Here is a 23290-nt window from a genome sequence, read left to right as displayed (position 1 = left end):
TAAAGGAAAAAAAAAAAAAAAAAAAAAAAAAAGCCTTAAAGAAATCCCAGTAAAGCTAGCATATGCATTACCTTGAAATTACAGAATCACAGAACCGTAGGGGTTGGAAGGGACCTCGAAAGATCATTGGGTCCAACCCCCCTGCCAAAGCAGGTTCCTCAGAGCAGGCTGCCCAGGTAGGCGTCCAGACAGGCCTTGAATATCTCCAGAGGAGACTCCACAGCCTCCCTAGGCAGCCTGTTCCAATGCTCCGTCACCCTCACTGTGAAGAAGTTCTTTCACATGTCAGCGCGGAACTTCCTGTGCTCTAACTTGCAGCCATTGCCCCTTGTCCTATTCCCACAAACCACTGAGAAGAGGTTGGCTACATCCTACTGTCCCTCACCCCTCAGATATTTATACACACTGAGGAGATCCCCTCTAAGTCTTCTCTTCTCCCGGCTGAACAGAACCAGGTCTCTCAGCCTTTCTTCATAGGGAAGATGCTCCAGGCCCCGTGTCATCTTTGTGGCCCTCTGCTGGACTCTTTCCAGGAGATCCCTGTCGTTTTTGTACCGGGGAGCCCAGAACTGGACACAGTACTCCAGGTGAGGCCTGACCAGGGCAGAGTAGAGGGGGAGGATCACGTCCCTTGACCTGCTGGCCACGCTCCTTTTAATGCATGCCAGGATCCCATTAGCCCTCTTGGCCACAAGGGCACAGTGCTGGTTCACAGTCAACCTGTCATCCACCAGGACCCCCAGGTCCTTCTCCTCAGAGCTCCTCTCCAGCAGGTCGTCCCCCAGCCTGTACTGATACTTTGGGTAAAAAAAATAAATTTGGGTAAATTCATTCAGGGATTCCTGATTTGTTTGTTCTTATATATTGGAGAAATCCCACAGCAGCTTCTCACTGAGAGTTACAGAAAGCATTTTCATTTTTTGAAGTTACATTTTATTAAACATTGTCCTATGCTAGAACCATCAGCAGCAGACCACTCACCTCCAAAGCCACATTCAAATGACTGCAATTAAATAGTTTGTAATCTGTGAGCCTAAAGGTAGGACAGATTAAGGATTAAGCTGAAACAGCTTATTAAGGCAGGCAAACACAGGCATGTAAAAATGCAAGTGTGTACATGTGAGCTGGGATCCAGACTCATGCTAAAGTCAATGAACAGAGCTAAGCAGGCCACCCTACAGTGGACACCTATTCAGTGGTCCATGGAATCACACTTGCTCTACTGCCTGTACTCACTTCTCACTTGAGTTTGATTCAGTTGCTTGCTTATAAATCCCTGCTGCTTCTTCAGATGCTCTAAAGCATCCCACAAGACCTTCAGCAGCAATTGCAAAAACATCTCTAAAGTCTTGCATCACATCCACAGCCCCTGGCTGATGTCCTAAACAACTTGACAACATCCCAAGTAGTAATAGACAACAGAGTGTAAAACTGAGTTTAGACTTAACCTGCCACCATCACCTTAGATTTTAATGGGAGTACAGAGGCCTAGCTCACCTGTAGATACCTGCATTCACATACATGCACTTAAGGGTTTTAACCTTAAACGGAACATCTGAAGCTGATGAAAGAAAAGAGAAATGACTGGTTCTTCTTCCTCCCTTTAACAGCACCTAAAATAATAGGAAACCAACAAAATACATGGAAATGCTCCATTGGGAATCATCTAGATTATTTTTCTCCATAGGAATTGTTCTCTTCCTTCCTACTTGGTACTGGTTAAGCAGCAGTTAATTTACCAACTGGCAGACAAAATCAAATGAAACTGCTCAGATTCAGGTGTATATAACTCCTCCAAAATGCAAAGCTTGGGTCTTTTTCCTAACCTCAGAGAGTTTTCTTTACAACTCTCAATACATTGCAAATTTCATGTCATTTATTAAAAAGTGTCCTTATAAAAAAAATATAAAAAAAAACTTGTTGCAACTGCAACATGTTCTTGTAGTGAAAGAATCCTATTATCCAAGAATTTTGAGCAACAGCCTTGAAATGATCCGATTTTGATCCCTCAGCTTTCTTGACCTTCTTGATGACCTTTTGTGCGATCAAGAACTTCTCCATGTCAGACACTAATATATACATAATGTCAGATATAGCATTTCAGAAAGGTGCCTGGACTGTCCACAAGATTAAAACCACAGATAAGGCTCTTTGTTGTGCAAGCTGCATTTACACACTGCCATCTTGTGTTGCTAGTTTATAATTGTTTTTTGCTGACCAGAGCACACTACACTCCAAATACTTTGAGTATCAAAACACATAGAAACAACATTCATAACAAGTTTTCATGCCTCCTCCCCTCTATGGGAAGGAGAAGGTGAAGGAGTTTTCTTTGCTCATATTTGCTAACTTGAATTAGCAAAAAGCAGGTTTGAAGGAGCCCAGTTAAACTATGCCTTTAGTAAGGATGAGAAACAGCTTCAAATGAGGAAGAGTTTCAATTTCAGCTTTATGACACTCACTAAATCTGAAATTCTACTCTTTTTTTTTTTTTTTTTGCTCATGACCAAAGAGAAAACAACTTAGAACAAGCTAATTAAATTTAGTATTTTTCAAATATTTTGTGGAAAAATGAAATCACACAGAAATAATTGACATCATTTATGGAAAGCCAGGCTGGCTCAGAGTGCATCACTCCAGGCTGCAGACCAGCAGTTGGGCAGCTCTAGAGGTATCACAAAGTGCAGTTTTCTGAGTTTTCTTCTTTCCCTCCATTCTTCATCCTGTAGGCATTTCTGTGCCCAAGTGATTCCCGGGGACAAGGCAGCATGACAAGGCTCAAGATCTAAAAGGTGGTTTGGCCATCCCTGACTCTTCCCACAGCTTTACTGCATAATATAATGTTGGGAGAGGGGAAATTAAGGGTAAGTTAAGATAAATGTTTTGATGCATTGGAGGGTAGAGAAGCTGGCCCATGACAAAGATTTTTCTTTCAGTTTCTTTCTGAGAAATTTTGGGCAACTTCCACTTCACCTGATTGTCCTGCTTCAGTGATGAGCATACAGGGCAGAGAATCAGTCTCACCACTTATATTAAAGGCTGGGGGGGGGGGGGAAGGGGGGAGGAATTTGACAGGAGAAATACATATAAAATTTGAAGTCTGTGAGTGAAAAGAAAAAAGCAAGAACTACTGTTCTTACACATTTTTATGGTGACATTTTAACCCTTTCATAGAAAAAGGTTTTCCCAGGACCAGAATTCAAGTTATATTTCAGCAAATCACCCTAACAACACATTTTGCTAGAGTGAAATAGAAGAGACTTCTAATAAATGCAACATCAGAAATTTTATTTACAAATATACTGTAATTCAACAACCATTCTCCATCTAGTTTGTGGAGGGAAAAGTGATAGTTACATTTTTCAAATAGGAAAAGAGAACTCTTTCCATTGAATGGATTCCACAGAATATTATGCCATCACCACTGAGCAAACAGATTATTCTTTGTATTGAAGTTTCAGAAAGCACATAATTTTAGAAACCAGCGTATGGAAAGCAGACACATTTGTGTGCATTTAAACGCAGCTTCGTATTAACCCAGAGAATTCACTCTCATATGTCAAAAATAAAGACAGCAATTGCAAATATATATTTATATTAACTATTTCTCTAATGCTCACTTCGAGAGCTTAGAAACAAAATACCCTCTTCATATACCATTGGAAAGTCAACTAGTTGATTATAAGCCTCAAAAATATATTGAAAATATACTTATTCTCCCCCCTTGTGCTCTCTGTACTTGAAGCTGTAAAAGCATCTTCCCCAGATATTTCCTTACTGCAATTACTTTATCATAAATAAAAATACAGTTGTATGAGGAATATAATGCATTGCTATGAAGACTAGACAAGCAAGAGTTACTCTTAGAAAAAACACACACACACAATATATATATTTATAGATCTACATCAGCAGCAATCACCTCTTCTTTTATCTGCAACAGTGGTTTCATATCTAGGTTTGCTTCACATGGAGGTTGGTTGTCCAGCTGTTAAGAGAAATAACTGTAATTAAATTCTAGCTATTGAAGAATCTTCATGACAAAAAATAAAATTTTCACTTAAAAGATTGACATACAATGGTGTTACCAGTATCTATGAAATTTGGAACAAAACGTAAGGCATACATTTTGAGTCTACAAAGTCAAATGTAATAAGCAATAAAAACTTGGGTTTAATTCAACTACAGCACTGCAAATATTTCAGGCCAAGTAGTTTTCCACAGAACATGCACCTTACCAAGTTCTTAGGAATTGTTTTTAGTATCAACACAAATAGAGGGTCACTGTTTTTCTGAATTTAACCTTCAATAAATCAGATTAGGATTTGCTAAATAACTATAGCAATATATATTAAAACCAAGAAAAGGTTATCCTCTCTCTCTCTACACATATTTGAGGGAACCTGCCAATACACCAGTGTTTCACTATAATGTTACAAGTTTAAAACAAAATCAACATTAAAATGTGCAGACATATTTGACTGTAAAATTACATTGTGAATATTAATAGTCCTACAGTTTATCAAACATTTTAGCCAATATGTTCACATTCCAAACTACCAAATTATCAGAGTGATGTGAAATGTTAACTGCAAACAAAAGTTATCTGCATTACAGACCACTGCTGCATTGTCAGTATATATTTTCATTGTAGTAATCACATAGCTAGCTTTTGTATTGTTCAAATCACTAGTTTCAATATTTCATTTCCTACCCACAAGCTCCTAACAGCTATCTTACGTTATGAGGTGCCCACTGACCCAAGAAGATGCAGTCTGAAGGGAAGGGTATACAACCACTGAAGGGTATACAACCCTTATCGGAGATTAATTTTGCTTCTGAAAGGCTACTCACTGTCATGACTTTATTGGCTATAACGTCAGAGAGATTAAATAGTGCTTCATCCATGATAAAGTTTTGGGTTAGTTCCATCCCTGAATACTGTCTTTGTCAGGGAATAATAAACTTTTTTTTTCCAGTTCCAAACTCATACAGAAATTTTGCACCCAAAAGAAAAGATAGATAAAGCTAAAAAAACATGAGCAGGCTCCAGATTGAATTGCTCACATACTTTGGTGCTTTAATTAGGAACACAGTCACTTCAGCGCAGTCTCAAACTCAACAAGGAGATATAATCTCCAAACTGGCAATCTCCAATAATCTCTAACATTTGGTGAGATTTGAGCCAGTGCTCTGGATCATCTCCAGAGGGAAGGGGAGGGATTTTCTTCCTCCTTCCACTGATTGCAGAGGTGTCCCTGCACCTAACATTAGCCTCTGTGAATACACTGTTAGCATCAAGTAGAGATGAGGGGTTTTCTGCTTGTTTTTAGCTAGGGCTAAAAACAATCATTTCAATGGTGCAGTCAGCTTTTCCTCCCCATGGAAGCCAAAAGAGCCTGAAAACAGCAAAAGCATCAGATGCAGAGCTTCTCTTTTATTTCTGAGCTGGGCTTCTCAGCCAGCAGATGCTAAAGTCCTGCTCATGTGTAGTAGCATGAGTATCCTGTTCCCTTCACTGCCTTCTGGACCACAATGAGAAAAACGTGCTGGGCTCATGTAAAAACATGCATGCTTCCCAGTAAATCGTTCAGAAATCCTTTTCCCTTAGCTGAATTCTATCATTCTAGAGAATTCCATATTTGCTACATAAAGCTATATAAAACTATGATTTCTCAAAATTCGGAGGTTGTCTACTATCATGTATGACAGCAGAAAAAAAAAAAAAAAAAAAAAAAAACACTACTATTCAAATCCTTAACATCATGCTCCATAAATCAGAATTCTGCAAACTATAATAAAGGAAAAAAGTTATACTGCACCTTTTAATTAAGATCTGTAAGTAAATCAATTCCTGCTGAACTTGTACCTAAACGAATAACCAATCACAGACCTATAATTCAAATAATGATAGCATGCAAAAAGAAAGAAGCATTTCTGCCACCTGCACAAGATAAATTAATATCTTTCCACTTTTGGTTAGGACTGAACTAAACACATATTTAGATTACTTTAAAAAAAATGTAGACAGATTCTCAAAAAAAAGACTTGTTATCAATAGAAGTTGTTTGCTGCCTAGGCAACTTCTCAATACCACCTTCTCAGATCTATGAAGAAAACAGGATGACTACACTGCGTTGTCTGTTTGAAGCCATTAAATAACAAGGTGGTAAAACCATCTACCAGCAAGTTAAAAGTTAAGAATGACTACACCCTACAAAAGACAGGAACAGACAAATCAGACCTTTCTAAACCTTTTCACTAACACAGCAACTTGAAGCAAAACATGAAAGCTATCAACTGTCTCAGTTGTACAAACAGTTGAAGTTTTACAGCACAAAGAAGAATTACAGTCATGCACACTGCAACTGGATTGCCTTACTTTTAAATCTGATATAGCAGTCGTTGCAGAAGAGTTTGTTGTTTCGGATCCTGACTTCAGCTCCAGAGCGGGATCCCCCAAGGTTGCATCCACAGGCAACACACTGTATGATAGATCAGTAGTTAGCAACTCCTTACAAAATACTAAAAAAAAGGAAATGTTTCTCAAAAGCAGCTTGAATTAAGCCCAACAAAGCTTGAACCACAAACCCATAACCACTAGAAGCAAATGTATAATGATTAGTAGATCAAAATGCAACCAACCCTGAGAAAGTATTTTTAAGGTGATGACTGGACAACGAATAGCAGAGAGACACCAACTAAGCAAACATAGACCAGATGCTATTTAGAGATTAGTTCATTAAATCTAATTTGAACTTCAGTTTCTCTGAAAACTAAAGTTGGCTCAACAAGGAAGAATTTGTTGTCTGGCAACAGCAATTTTGGCACCGAACACCTGGGTGTGCTACTTGCAGATTTCCATGTGGCAATACATGTGCTGGGTTCCTCAACCCTTTGGCAGTCAAAGTAGCATACACTTGCGTCCTACACACTTCACTAGCTTTGCATCATAGTAACAAATCTGTGGGAAGAGGGGCCAATTTCACTTTTCTTGAACGCATGAATAAATGGCTTGATAACTTTCATACTAACAGTAAACAATTTAACTATGCTGGCTGAACACATCTTTGCTATGGATATGAACCACCTCTGGAAGGACAGGAACTCAGATCATAACACTATCCTTAACAAATTTATGAGAAGTAACTGACTTTCTACACATAACTTGCCTGCTTAAATGAGAAATGAATCTTCTGGATGGCAGGTTTTTCCAACGTTTATGAAAGACTGAACAAATCTTAAGATCATGAAACTTGAACAAAAATATTTCCAATTGCCTTAAGTAGGTTAGGGCCTACAGGTGGACTCCCTTACACAGAAGACATGTTCTGCAGCAAGGGAGTAAAAATCAGCCTCTGTGGATTACTGTCTGGGTGGGCAGGACAGGAAAGAGCTTTGAGTCAATCCCTTGTAATATTCTGATAATTTGAGCTGGGCACAGAGGGAAACTGAATGAGACACAGAGGAGTCTTTGCTAAAGCCATGGAAGATGCAAGGTATGATGGCACCTCCAAAGCCGAGTCTAATTCCTCATCTAGTCCTATGTCAGGGAAAGTAAGAGTACTTTTACATCTTTTGCAGGAAGGTTTTTATTATTATTACTTTTCCCCCGGTCTGCATTTACACCACGCTGACTGGAAATCTTGCAACTGTGTCTCCGTGCTGAAAATGAGCTTAATATACCTAGCTACTAACCAGGGCTGATTAGTTTAAAACCTGGTTTGGTGCTTGGTTGTATCTTGCCAGTTTGAACACTGACAACATACCTTTGCCTGGAAAGCACCGCATGAACACTGCTAGGATTAGTTTAGCAGTGACAGGTCATCTTAGATGCTGCAATTGCCAGGGTCCAAGCTGAGATATTTTAAAAGGATCTGATTTCTCTAGGAAAGGAGGCTCAAGCACCTTCTGATTCTTTTGCTGCTAATTCAAACAACTATGATCTCACAGTCAGTGTGTCCATCTACTTGTTGAATTCTTACTTCTTAGCTCTAACATTTATGAAATCGTCCTAGAGTTGAGTGCTAAATGCCTGCAGATAGGACTGCCTCATGGAAATCTGCAGATACCACGCTGTCACAGTAGAAGGCGAAGCAAGTGATTTTAGTAGAGCCCCTGTGAGCATAACATTGAGTAGCCATGCGTGCTTCTGATTAGTTCCTGTTCCTTCACGATGATACTTCCCAACTCTCACCTTAAAGCAATGTAAATGATAACAAAGACCAAGAGACTCAATGATCATGGCTGCTCCTTTGCCCAGAACGTTATTACAGTATGAACAGATTTTCTTCCCACTGACTGACCTAGATACAGAATGAAAATCCTTATAACCAGCTTGAAAATGTCTAAAAAGGCAAAGAAAAGTTAAATAATTTTTGAGATTAAAACCAATAACGTACTGGTAAAAAGTGGACTACTAGGCTTGAGGAAAATAAACTGAAAAGGAGTATTATTTGCAGTAGATCTGAGATCTAGGAAAAGCTGAAGTGTTATAATTTAGATCAAAGTTACATAGGAACAAATGAAGAATTTTTTGTCACATTCTTGAGAGAGCTTTCATTGTATACAGTACCTCCTACAATAAACTTAAAAGTATATTGTTAGGATTGAAGAGCAAAAACACACGGGTTTTGTGCTCCTGCCTTATTTACAAGGAATTATCCTGAAAACTAAGTTTTAGCAAGCACCCCTGCCAAGTTCCACCATCTGCACCTTGTTAGGTAACAGGTTAGTCCTGGACATACAATATTACATTAACTCTTTGAACATACGCCATATGGAGTTCGATTTCCTTAGATCTACCAAGATGTTAACAAATCAGAGAATGGAAGTGGGAACAAGATAAGCAAACGTGTTTAAGAAGGTCGTTTTCTTACATTATAAGGAATGTAAGAACCTAGCTTCAAAAAAAATGTTCAATTTATCAAAAAGTGTCTGAGAATGTAAGAGCTAGTGAAGAAGTGTTTACAGTGCTGTTATATATAATGCATGTAATTGTGTGTGTGTGATCCTCTCCACTCTTATCTAGAGGTATTTTTAAAATGTTTCAAGTTCATAAAACAGCAGACTTATCTATCCTACCACAACTGAATTCCAGATTGTTTCAAAACATTTTGCAGTTCCTGCTTTCTCCTCCTAGATTAAAAACAACATCCTACTATGTAATTCTCCAGGGTCATGGGTTATGAGCATTCCTGAGTGCTCCTTGAGATGATATTGACCACATGCCAGGAAAGGGGGAGGAGAGATGAAGGTGAGGGCCATAAAGTGTCGGTTTGAGGAATCTTTTGTTAAAACAAACCTATGGAAATAAATATCAGAAGTGCCAACTGGAGTAGGCTTTTACTAAGCATTTTGGTAACCAACATACAGCTTGGAGATGGAGAAATTTATTATTCCAGTGTGTTTTTTTTTTGTTTTTTTGTTTTTTGTTTTTTTTTTTTTTTTAAATAAACTTATGTCAAGCACTGATGACAAACCTGGGAAATTTTCTGAATGTCTGGAGCAGAGAGGTAATACCCGCCCTCATTTCCACTATCCTATCCAGCCAGAAAAACATGGGTACTTTTCAGACTTGTTCATTAACGTTACTGGTGAGACCACTGCTGTAGACCACCATATCTACAGAGTCCACTCTTCAGTGAGGCCCAATGTCTCTATCTTCCCAGCAGAAGGGCACCCACTCACCTGCTGCGTGTCTGTGACCCTGTCTGGGGAGCAGAGACGGGAGACTGAACCCGGGGGGCAGGCTGGGACACAGATGGGGCCCTCACAGAGGAGGCCACAGGAGGTGCTTTGGCAGAGGAAGGAGTGCACATGTAGGCTCGGTTTGAAGTAGACACCGGGCGACTGAGATCTTGACTAGAGGACAGAGATGAAGTGGAGGCAGACTGGTTTAACCATGAATGGTGTCTCCATGAGCTTGTTCTTGGAGAATCAAGGTTGTCCAACGACTCTCCTCTGTAACACAGGTACATGTACAAATATAAATGGTAGCACACCTGAACCAAAACGGCTACATTCTGAGTTCAAAAGACAAAAGAATTATCCTAGCATATTATCCTAGCATATTTTATTCTAGGATTTTCTAGCATGAATATACTTGTATGTTTAGGATATTGCTCAAGATGATCAGACCAATTTAAAAATATTTGAGCTGCAAATTATCCTTTGTGTCCAGTCCTAGTCTCATGGGAAAGAAAGCAGGAGAGCTGAAGGAGAGGCTTGCACTTAATGACTGCAGAATAACAGCAAAACACCCTTCACTGATGTCTTATCAGGGTAAACTATGTCAGAATTTGTTGCACAGCAACATACTTCAGATAGTGTGTGGTTTTTTTTTGTTGTTTTATTTTTTCTCTCTAAGGGATACCAGATCAGAAATAACAATCCACCCAGGCTGCACAGTAACATGGTCTATGAACAAGGTGTTGGCCCAATAGCCAAACACTCTCCTGACTGATAATTTAGCTATTTCCTAAGTGACAAGCCCAGTACTCATGCATTACTTAAAGCAAGAAGTGAACTCAACACTTTCTGATACACTACTTCTATATAAAAGAGGTACACTCTTTAGCTATAGTTATTTCCACACTGAATTGTCCTACTGAAATTCTTAAACACATCTGTTAGAGCTATTGATTTCCATTGTGTTATTTGCAGGTCACATCCACATTCTTTTCAGAGATTTAATCTCATCTAGAGAACCTAGAATACCACTGCCACCACTACCTGTGTTGCTATTCAGTTTACCTTCAATCATTTTACATGATGGATTTGTTTCAGTGCTCTGTAATGCAAGCTGAAGTTTAGACTAACCAAACATATCGGAGGAGACACAAACAACTTTTGACATGGTTCCTACCTCCTCATACTATTGCCGTATAAACTAATAGGCTCCTTATGTACACTGGAACTACGCTGCCTAATCCAGCTGCTGTCCGTGTGTAGAGATGTTCTCTTTCTCATTTCCTGAAGGATTTGTTGTCTCTCTAACTCTGCCGCAGACAGGTTGTGCTCCTTCTGAGACCCCTTCTGCAGGTCCCCCGTGTTCCAAGACCTCTCCGAATGCTTGCCCTGAGTACCTGTTCAGACAACATTCAGGCACAAATACAGTTAATGAGCATCTAGTACTCTTAAGTATAACTCCAGAAGCAGACATTCATCTCCACGTTTACAAGCTACTTTAGTTCCTTTTTATGTTTGGGTTTCATATTGCTAGCATCAAACTTGTCAATATCCCACTATTATTGCAAGATGTTTTACTCATATTTCCATTAATAAGTTAAACATATAGAAGGGAATATTGAATTATCCAAAAATGATTATTATTTTTTTTGCCTCTAGTAAAAATATATAAACATTTGTGTACATATGTATTTAAATGAAATAATTTATTCTATTTCCACAAGACTTCCTCCAACACAAACTGAAGCACACAAAATATGTGAATGGTGGAATACTTTCTCTTTCAGCATCCATAAGTTGTCTCTGTTTTCAGGAATTCTTTCTCTACTCACACTAAACACATTAACCTCATATTACAAAAAGGTATATATTTATGCACGTGTGTATACGTATATATAAAAATTAACTAAAAACATTAACAGAATGTTTCTCTAATACATAGACACTGTGGTAACTAACCAGTGGAAATGAGATTATGCTGTACTACCTCTTTTGATCCTTGTTTGAATTTTTGAAAGGGGAAACCTTCTTTCTCCAATCTTCATTGACAGATAACATTTTTTTCTTTATTTTCTAAACCCAGTAACTATTCTTTATAGTAAGACTATTTAATCAAGAAAATCACTCAGCAATAAGTCACTTCAATTTAAATTTCAGTCTTTTTAAATACTACTCTGACTACAGATATGCTTTTGATTTTACTACTACAGATTGCCATTATAAAATAGTGTGTATTCTTTCATTAGCTTCAATGACTGTGCTTTATGTGTGAAAGCAACGTTGTCAATTCGCAATATTCTTTAATGCAATACACCAGCCTGACAGAGTTCAAGAAGCGTTTAGACAACCCTCTCAGGAGACGGACTTGATGATCCTTGTGGATATCTTCCAACTCGGGATATTATAATTTCTATGACTTACTTTTGATTACTATGATTGACTATGATGACTATATTATTATGATTACTTTTTCTAACTACGTTTTAGACACAGGAATAGCTTTCAGGAATTTTCAAGTGTAATATATTTAAGACAGTCTTCCTTCCCCTGCCATACACTTTTCTCTGAAAATAAACAAAAACCCATTAACATAACTGAAGGACAACTCAAGAAAGGTAGCAGTGAACTGCAGTCCAGGAAGCTGCAGGGCCACTGTGACAGTATCAAGAGTTAACTTCCACCTGTGTTATCCCCATCCTAACATAAGCTAAAACCAGCAAACAATTGTGTTAAAAACATTATCAGCTTGGTATATGCAGCTTTTTTTTTTTTTTAATTGACTAAGTCAACGCATCAAGAATGCAAAGGTTTTCAATAATATATCTACATGATGGGTTTCATCTACATTTTCAGATGCCAAACTTTTAGATGACTAAGATCCCTTTGTAATTAGTGCTACTTTAAGACAGCAGTTAATCATACACAGTCAACAGATAAGCCTCCTCTTTATGTTGGAACTTCATTAAGTCATGCCATCATATAAATTTGAATTTACGGTGTAACTATGAAAAAGCACCTTGACAATTATTTTTCATAGGATAACTACTCCTGATACACCTCTTTAAAAATATATTTAAAAATAATGGAAATTAAAAAGTATTTACCATTTCTGTTTGCAGTGAATTCATTCAATTCTGAAGTTGACTTGGATTTATTCCTAAAAACATAGAAAATATTAATTTCACTACCTCAAGCAGGAGACCTCATCATGGACAAAGATTTTTGCAAAGTCATTGCAGACTACAGCCACCTTTTCCAACATCCCTTTAATCAAAAATGTACAAAAACACAACAGGGTATTATATTGTCAAAAATGTATTGCAAAACATAGGTTGCCATACATTAAAAGCTGAAGTTATGCATCAAAAGTTCCCAGTGCTTCAGCTATAAGGGACTGATCATTGTACTTGCTTAAATCAACCCCCACCCCCAGCAGCCCCCCCCTACACCCCTCAGAAAAAACATAAAAACAAAGTCACTTCCCTGTGGAAGTTTACAGAAAAAAGTACAATCAAGGAGCAGTAACTTTCAAAGCAGGTTTATAAATGATTTAGATTCATAAGTAACTTGAAACATACTCCAGTAACATCACCAAGCTAAATACCTTCTCAAACACTGCATGCAGACTATTCATAGGAAATTTATTATTCACTGATTATACCCAGCAGCATATTTTTTTAATCAGTTTTGGCCAAGAAATGCCATTCACTATACAGGAAGGCAAACAGCAAAAACCTGTGTTACTGACACTACATAGCAGGAGCTTCAGCCATACCTCTGTGCTGTATTATTAGTCTCAAGTAATAAGAGCCAGTTTCTTATTTTAAAATGCTTCAGAAAGGGACAGAAGTATTTTCCTGGGACACAAATCAAAGCTGTTAAAACAGTATGTCTATGAGTGTAACACTGGATGCATAAAAATGTGCTGAGGGAGTTTTGTCCTTTGTGTACAGATACAGGATGCATAAACCAATTACAAACTTCTTGCTCCCCCACGTTCTGATTATTTGCCCTATATTGCCCTATATATTTGCCCTATTTTATTCCTTAAGAATATGCAACAATTGCACATTTGATCATATTGAACAGGAGCTCCAAAAAGTGGGTCAACCTGGTCTGAGATGCTTTTAAGCACTTGAGTGTTCTCTTCATACATGTATGCAAGAGGTAACTACCTAGTGCAGGTACCTTCTGAAGTTAGATTTAGATCTTCCAGATAACTCATTTATTATAGTTGTTCCCTGTGAATGTTGGGGTTCCTCTTAAGATACAAAGGCATGCTCACTCAATTTTAAGACCTGACTAAATACACAGCAGAAATCTTTCATTACTGTGAGATGCTATCTAAGACAAAGGCTTAATACAAAGGCTCTGGATTTATATCTGGATACAAATGCTCAGCTTTTTTTTTCTTTGCCTTTTTTTTTTGTTTAAACCACAGCCCAATAACTAAAAAGGACACTATTTAAGAAGTCCAGTGGATTTGTACCAGCTAGTACATTCTATTGAAAAAAGAAAAACCCACATACAACAACAAAAATCCCCCAAGCTAACCAACAAGCAAAACAAAATGCAAAGTTGCTAAGGTAAGAGAGTATAACTTAACAGGTGGCACATTACTATCTTCCTGATAAATACGCTGCTGCTGTCACTTCCCTCCCTGTTTGCTCTCTTAAATTTCACAATCTTCGTTGAGATGACTGCACCTTAGTTTGTACAGCACACTGTGACACAACCACAGGATTGTTTTCCAGCCAGATAAGTCTAGTACCACCCACATATTTACTTCCTTATAGTTCTGCTTCTCCCAGTAAAATCCTACTGACTGACTAACTGTTGTTTACAGCACAGCATATAATTTGCCAAAAGTTTGGCTACTTGTTTTCTCAATACAAAAACAAGACATAAAAAAACCTGCAAAACACAGCAGTGATGCATGGTATACGCTTAGCTGGCTGAAGCTAATTGGAAGTTTCAAGACTTTCTGACACAGAAACAGTAATATTACCATATATACCAAAATCCAGTATCACATACCTGTCAGACAATGACTGACCAGGATGCTCCTCAATGGTTTTGGAAGTTTCATAACGTTCATAATGCCTATTTAAAAAAAAATAAAAGATTACCTTTATATACAGAGAAAAAAATAGAACTTTATTTCCTGCCAAAAATATTCAAAGCAGATCCTTGAGAAAAAAACAAAACCATACATACACAGAGATCTAAAAAGGTTTAATTTTATCAGTCCAAAACAATGTAAAAAAGAAGCCCAAAATAAACGTTGTTAGAAAAACAGCCTGAAATTACTTTTTGTAAGTGACAAGGATTCTAAACTTCAACATGCCTAAATAGCTGACATTAATTGCTGAAGATGTTTCAACCTATCTACTGATTCAATTTCTTCTTACCTCTCAATAAAAGGGTGGCCAGGTCGGTCCTCTATTGTTTTAGATCCTTCATAATGCTCATGATGTCTAGAGGCAACAAAAATAAAAAAAAAAAAGGTAGTAAACACACAAAAAAAAAATCTAGAAATTGAACAAGCAGTAAATATGCATACAGAAAAAAAAGTAATTTCAGAAGTTGGTCAAACAAATACATGAGAGAGAATAAAAAAGACCAAGACTTTCTAAGACACTGGAAAAATTACAAAGACCAATATACAACAGTGATCTCATCCATTACAAAGCCAGGAGATAGCTTTGTCAAAACACAGGAGTTCTCCAGAAGTTAGATGCATATTGTAGAAATTTCATGGGTGCCATCTGTAATCCATAGAGAGAAACACTCACTAACTTCTACAAACAAAGCTCTTCCAGTTGCCTGTCCCCAGCCTTAGCACTCTGCCATCAGCTGAGCTAATCCAGCTCTTTTTAGTAAATATTGTGCCTTCATATGTGTTTATAGAGCATTTCAGATTTCAAGCCAAATCTTGGGATATCATTGTAAAACAAACATTTAACAATAGCTACTTTAAATTCCAGTTTGAACTTTACTAAACAACATCCTTGTTTAGCAAAACACATCCTTTTGCAGCAACCTCAAGCAATTGCATCCCCTGAGACTAAAGCATATATCAGATATTTAGATATGCAAATATTACAGCAGCCTAATAAGTTACTGAACAATGTCCTATTACCTTGCAACTGGGGAAAGCTAAAACTACAGAGAAACCTTGGTTCAGCTGCCAAGAACCTGTTTAGCCATTGTAACAACTGTGCCTCTGCTTTGCTCAGCAGGGATCTGAAGCAGCAATAATTCTCTGTGAGCTGAAGTAACTCCAGATCTCACAGCCTTCCCTGCAAATATATGCAATTTCATAATCATATTTTCTTCTCTTAAGATTTAACTTGATATCATGTATAAGCAGAAATTACTGAAGATAACACTAGAACAAAGAAAAAAACAGAGAGAAAGAGCAAAGTTAGCTTACTGCCTTGAGTTGCAACTAAGTGCACAAGAAACAAGAAAAAGTTACTATTCTAATCTTTTGAACAGATTAATTTCCCATGATGCCTGTAGAATTGTTGGAGAACTTCTGGACAAGAACATGCACTTGTAAATTTTTTTTTTAAGCAACCTGATGTAGAAATTAATGGAAGAAACTTTATCATGCTCAAGGATAGAAATATCCACTATGGGTATTTCTAACAGGCTTTGATGACTAAGACAGTATTTGTTAACTCATATAGCACAATGCCCCTCATTGATAAATTAGCACACTAGCACAATTAAATTTTATTGTCATATTGTCAAGCTACAATGATAGACGAGTCTGGAAAATCAGTCATGCACTTGTTGGAAAAGAATTAACCTGGTATTTCTTTTGAAAGACCTGTACTTTGGGCCAGTGACTCTTACTTTACATTCTTACACAAGGGTTCTTACACAAGAGTTCACAGTAAGTGTTTTAGGTCATCTCTGATTTGGCTAAAATTACTGTATATGTACATCCTATTTAAAAACGAGCAGAAGTAGGTTAATAGAGCACTTGATTCATGGAAGAAAATTTCATCTCACACCTGATTCTTCTACATTCAGAAAGAAAGAACATTTTATTCAGCCTCAGCAGGATACTCTGTGTAATAAGATATTTATATCAATGAGCACTGCCAGCCAGGCTGCAGAATTTTAAGTTATCACCCATCAGCTTCTAAATATCTTTCTTCAGCTGAAATGTGAAAATGAAAATGCAATTATTTCTAGACTTTTGGAACACAGAAGAAGACTAGTCTGCACGAGGTAAATAATTGGTTTGCAACAAAATGGACTGAGAAGCAGTGGGGCTCAAATTATGGCAACTCAGTCACAGGTACCTATCTGATTATGCTTACAGAATGTGTGAACGATGGCAGAACCATGGATATTTTTACTGTTTCCCTGACAAACTACATATACAAGGTGTTAGCAGGCTGAGACTATTATGCAACATCTTGCACTGATTAATCTGCAATATGAATCCTACATGAATGCACTTATATATTCAGGATATACGCTCCCTTTAGAAAGATATCTGAATTTTTATGAAGAAGGGAGTGTTCATCTCATCACAAGTACAAACCTTTGGTACTGAGATGTCTCCACCAACACCTCCTTTGGCTTTTCTGCCCGCCGCCTCTGCTCCTCCATCTCCGCCCGCCGCCTCTGCTCCTCCATCTCCGCCCGCCGCCTCTGCTCCTCAGCATACTGCTTCTCCCTCTCTTTACGTTGTCTTTCAAGCTCTAGCTCTTCAAGTTCCCTTTCTTGCTCAAAACGCAGTGCTGCTTCTTCCTGGACGCTCCATTCCTTCTGATGTCTCCTCTCTTCTTCCTTGCCCAGCAAGTGTGCTGCCAGCTCATTTCCTACATCTCCTTCTGGCTCCTCAGGAGTACTTGCTTCGGGGCTTGCCCCCCAGCTGGACACAGATGGAGCCCGTGCAGAGACAGAGAGCGTGTTTAAGGTTAGAACGGTCTGCTCCTGTAGCAAAGAAAATAAATGTTTTTAGGGGGGAGAGCTCTGGTGTTTATTTGTTTTTTCTGGTTGGTTGGTTTTGTTTTGTTTTTAAACAGGTAGCTGAATTAGGTTATTTATTCCATGAGGGAAGACTGTTGTAAAAAGCATCCCTACAACTCTGAATGCAAAACACAGGCGGCATATACTTTTGGTGTGTGTGTGTGTCTGCTAGCATATTCTCCTAATTCAAAAGCTTCATTCCACACAGCAGTCTTAGGAAGCACAATGGGCAGCTTGTCCACAAGTATATGAAGCATTCAGCCTTCTAAAGCATCTCTTACATTTCATGCCACTCCATTTCCACTTAAATCCCCACCGGAAACAAGCTCTTTGTGACATCCAACATTTCTCCACAGTGTTTTGACTTCCAAGACCCACCTAAGAGAGCCATCATAAGTGGCTATCAGACCAGTGTATTTCACATGAATCATCACGTGGAGGAAATTTCATCCTCCTACATTCTAGTGCCATTTGAAAGTCAAGCCTCAGACTTACCACTCTAAAACTTTTATCTCAAACACAAAAAAAGATCTTTCCGTGGTCAAAATAAGTTTTAATGGCAAAGAGTATTTGTTCTCTTCAAATTAAGGACTGGTCCATTCATATTTCTTATAATTAAAAAAAATTGTTTTTTACACTCTCATACAGCGAAGTTCTTTAACAGCTCAAAGAATTTTCTTCAATTTGATGTCCTAAGATTTTAGAGTCTTCATGTTCATGACCATATAAACACAAGTGATCCAGCTGAGATGCTGGAAGTTGCACTCATGTAGCAATAGAGATCTCACACCTTCCATGCTCAACAAAAAACCCGTACATCTTCTCAAAAACAACAGACACAATAGTAGGCAGCTATAGAAACTACACACACTCAAAGTTTTAAAATATATGATAGCAAAATTGAATATGATTTGATATGTACATTTTCCAGAGATGGAACAAACTAGGTGCTATTAACAAGCCAGAATATTACAAACTTACCTAAAGAAGCATTGAAGCAGAATTTCAAAGGTAAAATTAGGAGGTAATTATTATACAATAAATGTGACCATTTCATTCTCATCACAATAGTTCCTACATTCTATAACATTATGCCAACCTCTCTTGCGTTAGTTATCTAACCAATCCACGATGAAAAAAAGTCGAATTCAACAGGTCTCAGAACACCGTATTTCCTCTTTCCTTTCCATCTTTGCAACCTCTTTCTACCAAGTTATAGACAATAATTTTATTTTAGGACCATTTCTTTTCCAAACCAAGATAAGTGACATAAAATAACTACTTGCCCGTTTATGTGTTTCTAATAGAAACAAACAAACCTATGAAACCATAAAGCTTATCAGTCAGAAGTGAAGCCATATTCATAGTTTACCTCATCCAAATACTTGGAGTTCTCTCTTTCAGCTTCTTGCTTAGCTCGCAGCCATTCTTCCCTCAGTTTTTCTTGTTCTCGTTTGTATTTCTCCTGTTAGGTTAGATTGAAGTGATACACATAAATAAGAAACTTGGTTTACTTGCATTAAGATGTACTGCTCTAATTTAATGTATTTTGTAAAAGACTAGAGTGGTAAAAACATGCTTGATTTACGTCAGGTGTGCCGAAAGTGAATGATATCCTCTCAAATACAATCAAAAGGAGTTCAGTCATTGATTTCAGAGAAGCCAGGCTTCTCGTATGCTAACCTAACAACTGACCTCACATCCATTACATTCCCTTTCTTTACAGTTCAGTTCCAAACTGAAAAAATACCAGCTATCTGAAGTATTTATTGGAAGACAGTACTCATAGTTAACTTGGAACTGGACACAGTAATATGATAAAGTCATTACTAAGTTAAATATGAGGCAGTAATTTGGTTTCAGCAAGAACATTTGGTCTTTTGGAAGCTTATTCTAACAAAAGACAATTTTTGGACCTCAAATTTTGTCCTATGACTAGATTTAGTATGAAATCAAAGCAGTGTTTTAAGACATTACTTAAGGTACTCAATAAATATTTTGGTGGTTTTGTCTGTCACTCCCTCAGTCCTGGGAAAAACAAAATATGTAACATTAAATGTTTTCCTTCTAAGGTTTTAGGTTTTTTGTTTTGTTGTTGTTGTTTTTTTCTCTTCTCCCTCTCTCTTTCTTTCTCTCTCTCTCCCTCTCTCTCACCTGGAAATAAACAAAAACTGACTTATGTTCCTTTCTCTGTTATTTAAACAACAGTTGTTATTGGGATCATTGGGAAGAGGAATAACATTATGACTCAAGACAAATTTAGTTTTTCAGGTGGCAAAAAAAGGAAAAGGGAAAATAAAAGCAAAGGCAGAGGGATCAGATTGGTCTCAAAAAAGGGAAGACAAGTTTTACATTTTTCAAAGCCATCTCTCCACATGTCAAATTGTACACCCAACTGTAACAGAGACCACAAATATGTTTAGAAGGGCACAACTCTCCTGCCTCATAGAGTTTGCAAGTTAAAAAGGAATAATAAAAGCCAAAACATTAAGAAAAAAACAACACAGAGCAATTAAGTTTTGCTTTGTCATTGAGATTTACTGCTGAATGCCTAGATTTTATTAACACTGCTTGTACAGAGTAAATGACATCTCTGTCACCTGGTTATCAAGAAACTCATTCTAGAGACAGTCTTCTTACCAAAAAAAAATCATATTCAAAAGTGATGACCTAAGTGGTCTTTGCTTGTAACTTTTTTTTTTTTCCTGGTAAGAGCAAACCAGCCTTCTGATGACTGAGCACTTCTGGCTGTAGCAAATATACAAGTCTGGCTTTGATTTCATGAAGCTCACTAATGCATTTACCTCTTTTTTGCTAATAATTGCTAGTGTCAGCTATTGTACAGCCCAGCAAATGTATCTAAAAGTCCTCTTCAGCAATCAGTAAGAAGAGTTACAGAAATCAAGAAATGTTTTCTTCCCTAATAGTTAACAGTTAATCCTATGATCATGAAGATTAACTATACCTGCAGTAAACGATCCTGCTCCTTTTGCCATTTTTCCTGTCTTTTTCGTTCTTCCTCTTGATCCCAAACCCGACGATTTGAAGCAGTAATGGATGGGACTGGGAGCTAATACAGCATGGAAATGAATGAATGTTATCATCCTACACATAATCAATGTTACATTTTAAAAGAGAAATAAAAGCCATTACAAATGCTATAGCTTTAGAATGACAAGAACCTAAATCAACTTCTTCAAAGGGACAGTAAGTAACCATTCTCTTAGACATTAAAAAAGTCTTAGAGCACTCTGATTTGATTGGAATTTTAAGGCAGTGTAAAAAAGCAATGGAAAGCTGCGGGCTTCTTGAAAAGACAAGTATTATACAGCTCATTAGTTATCTGTAAACAGTACTTACATCAGGCAGTGCAGGCTCCGGGCCACCTGTGGGATTTGCAAGTAGAAGGCAAAACAAAACAAACAAACAAAAAAGAAAATTATTAGAAGCATACTAACTACCTTAAGACTTGCTCACTACTTTAAGACTTCCTCAAGTGTGGAAAGTCTGAACTTCAGACTAAATTTTTACTTCCTTAGTAAGCCATGCTTGTAGCATTTGACCCTACTTCACTTACTTGAGGTCAGAATTTATTAGGTGCTTTCAACTAACGTGTGCAACTCTTTAAAAGCTTTACATGCTTACAGGTGCTATCAGCAATTGTTTGAAATGGCAGTACCTCTCCCACTGTGGCAAAACAGAAGCTTCTTGCTGCAGTTTTCCTATTGTTATTGTGAAAACCAACTGTTCAGCATGCCAGATGCTCAGAATGTTGCTCTGGTGTACGGCAGCTACTCGCCTAATAACCTTGGCATGAACTAAGAGCAATAAGCAACTTCTACATCACAAAACTGTGCTTTTTACCTTTGCAACTGCTTTCCCTTTCCTACTCTGCAAAGCATACTTTAATTTGGTGAGCTTGTCACCATTTACCACAAACTTTATGCTCTCTGAGGCTATCATGCCTGATCACAGCTTGTGCCAAAACAATGATTAAAAAATAAACCCTACATATTCACAATTTTGTCTTCATTATCAGACCAGAACAGCCGCAGTAACAACAGGACAAATAGAATTGATCTCCTGTGCAGTTGCACCAGGAGAGATTAAAGGCAGACATAAGCTGTAGCTATTTTTGCTCCTCTCTTTTCTCACACCTGTAAGCTTATGCTGGCCTGCACAGATTTAAAAAAGAAAATTCTTCTATAACTTTGTAATGTCAAAATTCCAAAAGTTAAAAAAGACCAAAAGTACACTGAGTGTACACTCTAGAAATTCACCCTTCTCTTCCCCCTCAAGCAAAAATTCATCAAAACGAAACCAAATTTCACAGCCAGCCTTAAAAAAAAAAAAAAAAAAAAAAAAAAAAAAAAAAAAAAAAAAAAAAAAAAGCAGAGGGGAAGCCATCAAAAAATACCACCTTATAACAGATACAGTAAGCAAACAGAACCACAAACACAGATATATGCTGTGGCACTTCACGTATCACTTCTCAAAAAATAACAGGGCACACAACCAGGGGCATAAGTCTTGGCTCCGCTCAAATCACTGGCCAAATTCACACTGGACTTCCAGCAGGCCACAATTTCACTCTTTCAGGCTACAGCAAAACAGCAAGGCATATATAGTCTAAAGACAGCATTAGACATACATTAGTGGAAGTATGCAAGTTGTGACATGCAGAACACCAAAAAGCAACCTACAAAACCAGAACTGAGAGCCTCATTTATTTATTTATTTTTGCCTTTAAAAGCTAGCAGATTCAATTCAAAATTTGTATTGGTCTTCTCAGGATCTAGTGACTTCACCACATAGTAGAAGACCAGCCACTACTGTTTTCCATTGATTTAGAATGTATAGAGAGCTGCAATTCAAAATAATAAAATGCTTTACTCTGAATTTGAGTTTAACAGCTGTTTGAACTCTGCAATAAGCTTCTACTGGAATGTTCAACATTATTTTGTTTTGTAGGTAGCAGTAAACCTGAACAGCAAGTGCTATCCCTCTTACTCCTATCCAGTGGAGAAAAAAAAAAAAAAAAAAAAAAAAAAGGAATATGAACAATACAAAAGATTTAAATAGCTATAGATAGAACACACAAAGACCCATTACCACAAAGGTAGACCCATGAATTGTAAGAATAACCTGATGACCCTGGGGAAAGAAGGGAAATGAATTATGTTGCTTTGTCATAACTGCAGCAAACAATGCTGAAGAGGCAGAGTACCCAGCACCAGACTTGTTAAGAAGAGTGTGCAACAGGAACAATTTCATGGAAGTACATGAAATGTTAGCTCTTTGGTTTACCTTGTTCAAAAAATTGTGACCGTCTTTTTAAGTTTTTCAAAGAAATTGGTTCAGATGCTATTTGAAAGATACAAAGAATACAGACAAGTCAATGAGGTGCTGTTTTGTTTTTCTTTCAAATGACTATCACCACTGGATAACAAAAGTTTGTTACACCTCCAGTCTACAGACATGTCACAAAAAAAAAAAAAAATCCACTGAAATAAAGGAAAACCTAATGTTTCATAGTAATAAATACAGTTTTTAGTAGGTTACATCATATACTGATTAGTATTTAATTTTATCACTGACACTGTTC

At 37.4% G+C, this 23290-nt stretch overlaps 1 protein-coding gene across 15 annotated transcripts in view; it reads right to left on the bottom strand.

The window, feature by feature from the left end:
* Nucleotides 1–3253: 3253 nt before the first annotated feature.
* LMO7 (LIM domain 7) overlaps nucleotides 3254–23290 on the bottom strand; it is a 130063-nt gene continuing 110026 nt past the window's right edge. For 4 of the 15 annotated variants that reach the window (XM_082767672.1, XM_082767685.1, XM_082767679.1 and 1 more), the window contains 15 exons: nucleotides 22993–23049; nucleotides 22798–22839; nucleotides 21046–21071; nucleotides 20651–20755; nucleotides 19058–19150; nucleotides 17255–17649; nucleotides 15102–15167; nucleotides 14728–14793; nucleotides 12795–12847; nucleotides 10868–11087; nucleotides 9691–9963; nucleotides 8198–8306; nucleotides 6383–6485; nucleotides 5823–5869; nucleotides 3254–3988 (listed from right to left, as the gene is read on the bottom strand). In XM_082767672.1, the coding sequence (XP_082623798.1) occupies nucleotides 5826–5869; nucleotides 6383–6485; nucleotides 8198–8306; nucleotides 9691–9963; nucleotides 10868–11087; nucleotides 12795–12847; nucleotides 14728–14793; nucleotides 15102–15167; nucleotides 17255–17649; nucleotides 19058–19150; nucleotides 20651–20755; nucleotides 21046–21071; nucleotides 22798–22839; nucleotides 22993–23049 (1652 nt within the window). In that variant the 3' untranslated portion in view covers nucleotides 3254–3988; nucleotides 5823–5825. The remainder of the gene's footprint in view (nucleotides 3989–5822; nucleotides 5870–6382; nucleotides 6486–8197; nucleotides 8307–9690; nucleotides 9964–10867; nucleotides 11088–12794; nucleotides 12848–14727; nucleotides 14794–15101; nucleotides 15168–17254; nucleotides 17650–19057; nucleotides 19151–20650; nucleotides 20756–21045; nucleotides 21072–22797; nucleotides 22840–22992; nucleotides 23050–23290) is intronic. The other 11 variants (XM_082767673.1, XM_082767674.1, XM_082767675.1 and 8 more) reach the window with 9 other exon arrangements.

Source organism: Aythya marila (assembly GCF_965140915.1).
Source record: "Aythya marila genome assembly, chromosome: 1".
In the NCBI taxonomy this organism is placed as follows: domain Eukaryota; kingdom Metazoa; phylum Chordata; class Aves; order Anseriformes; family Anatidae; genus Aythya; species Aythya marila.
This window is presented reverse-complemented; position numbering and strand designations above follow the sequence as displayed.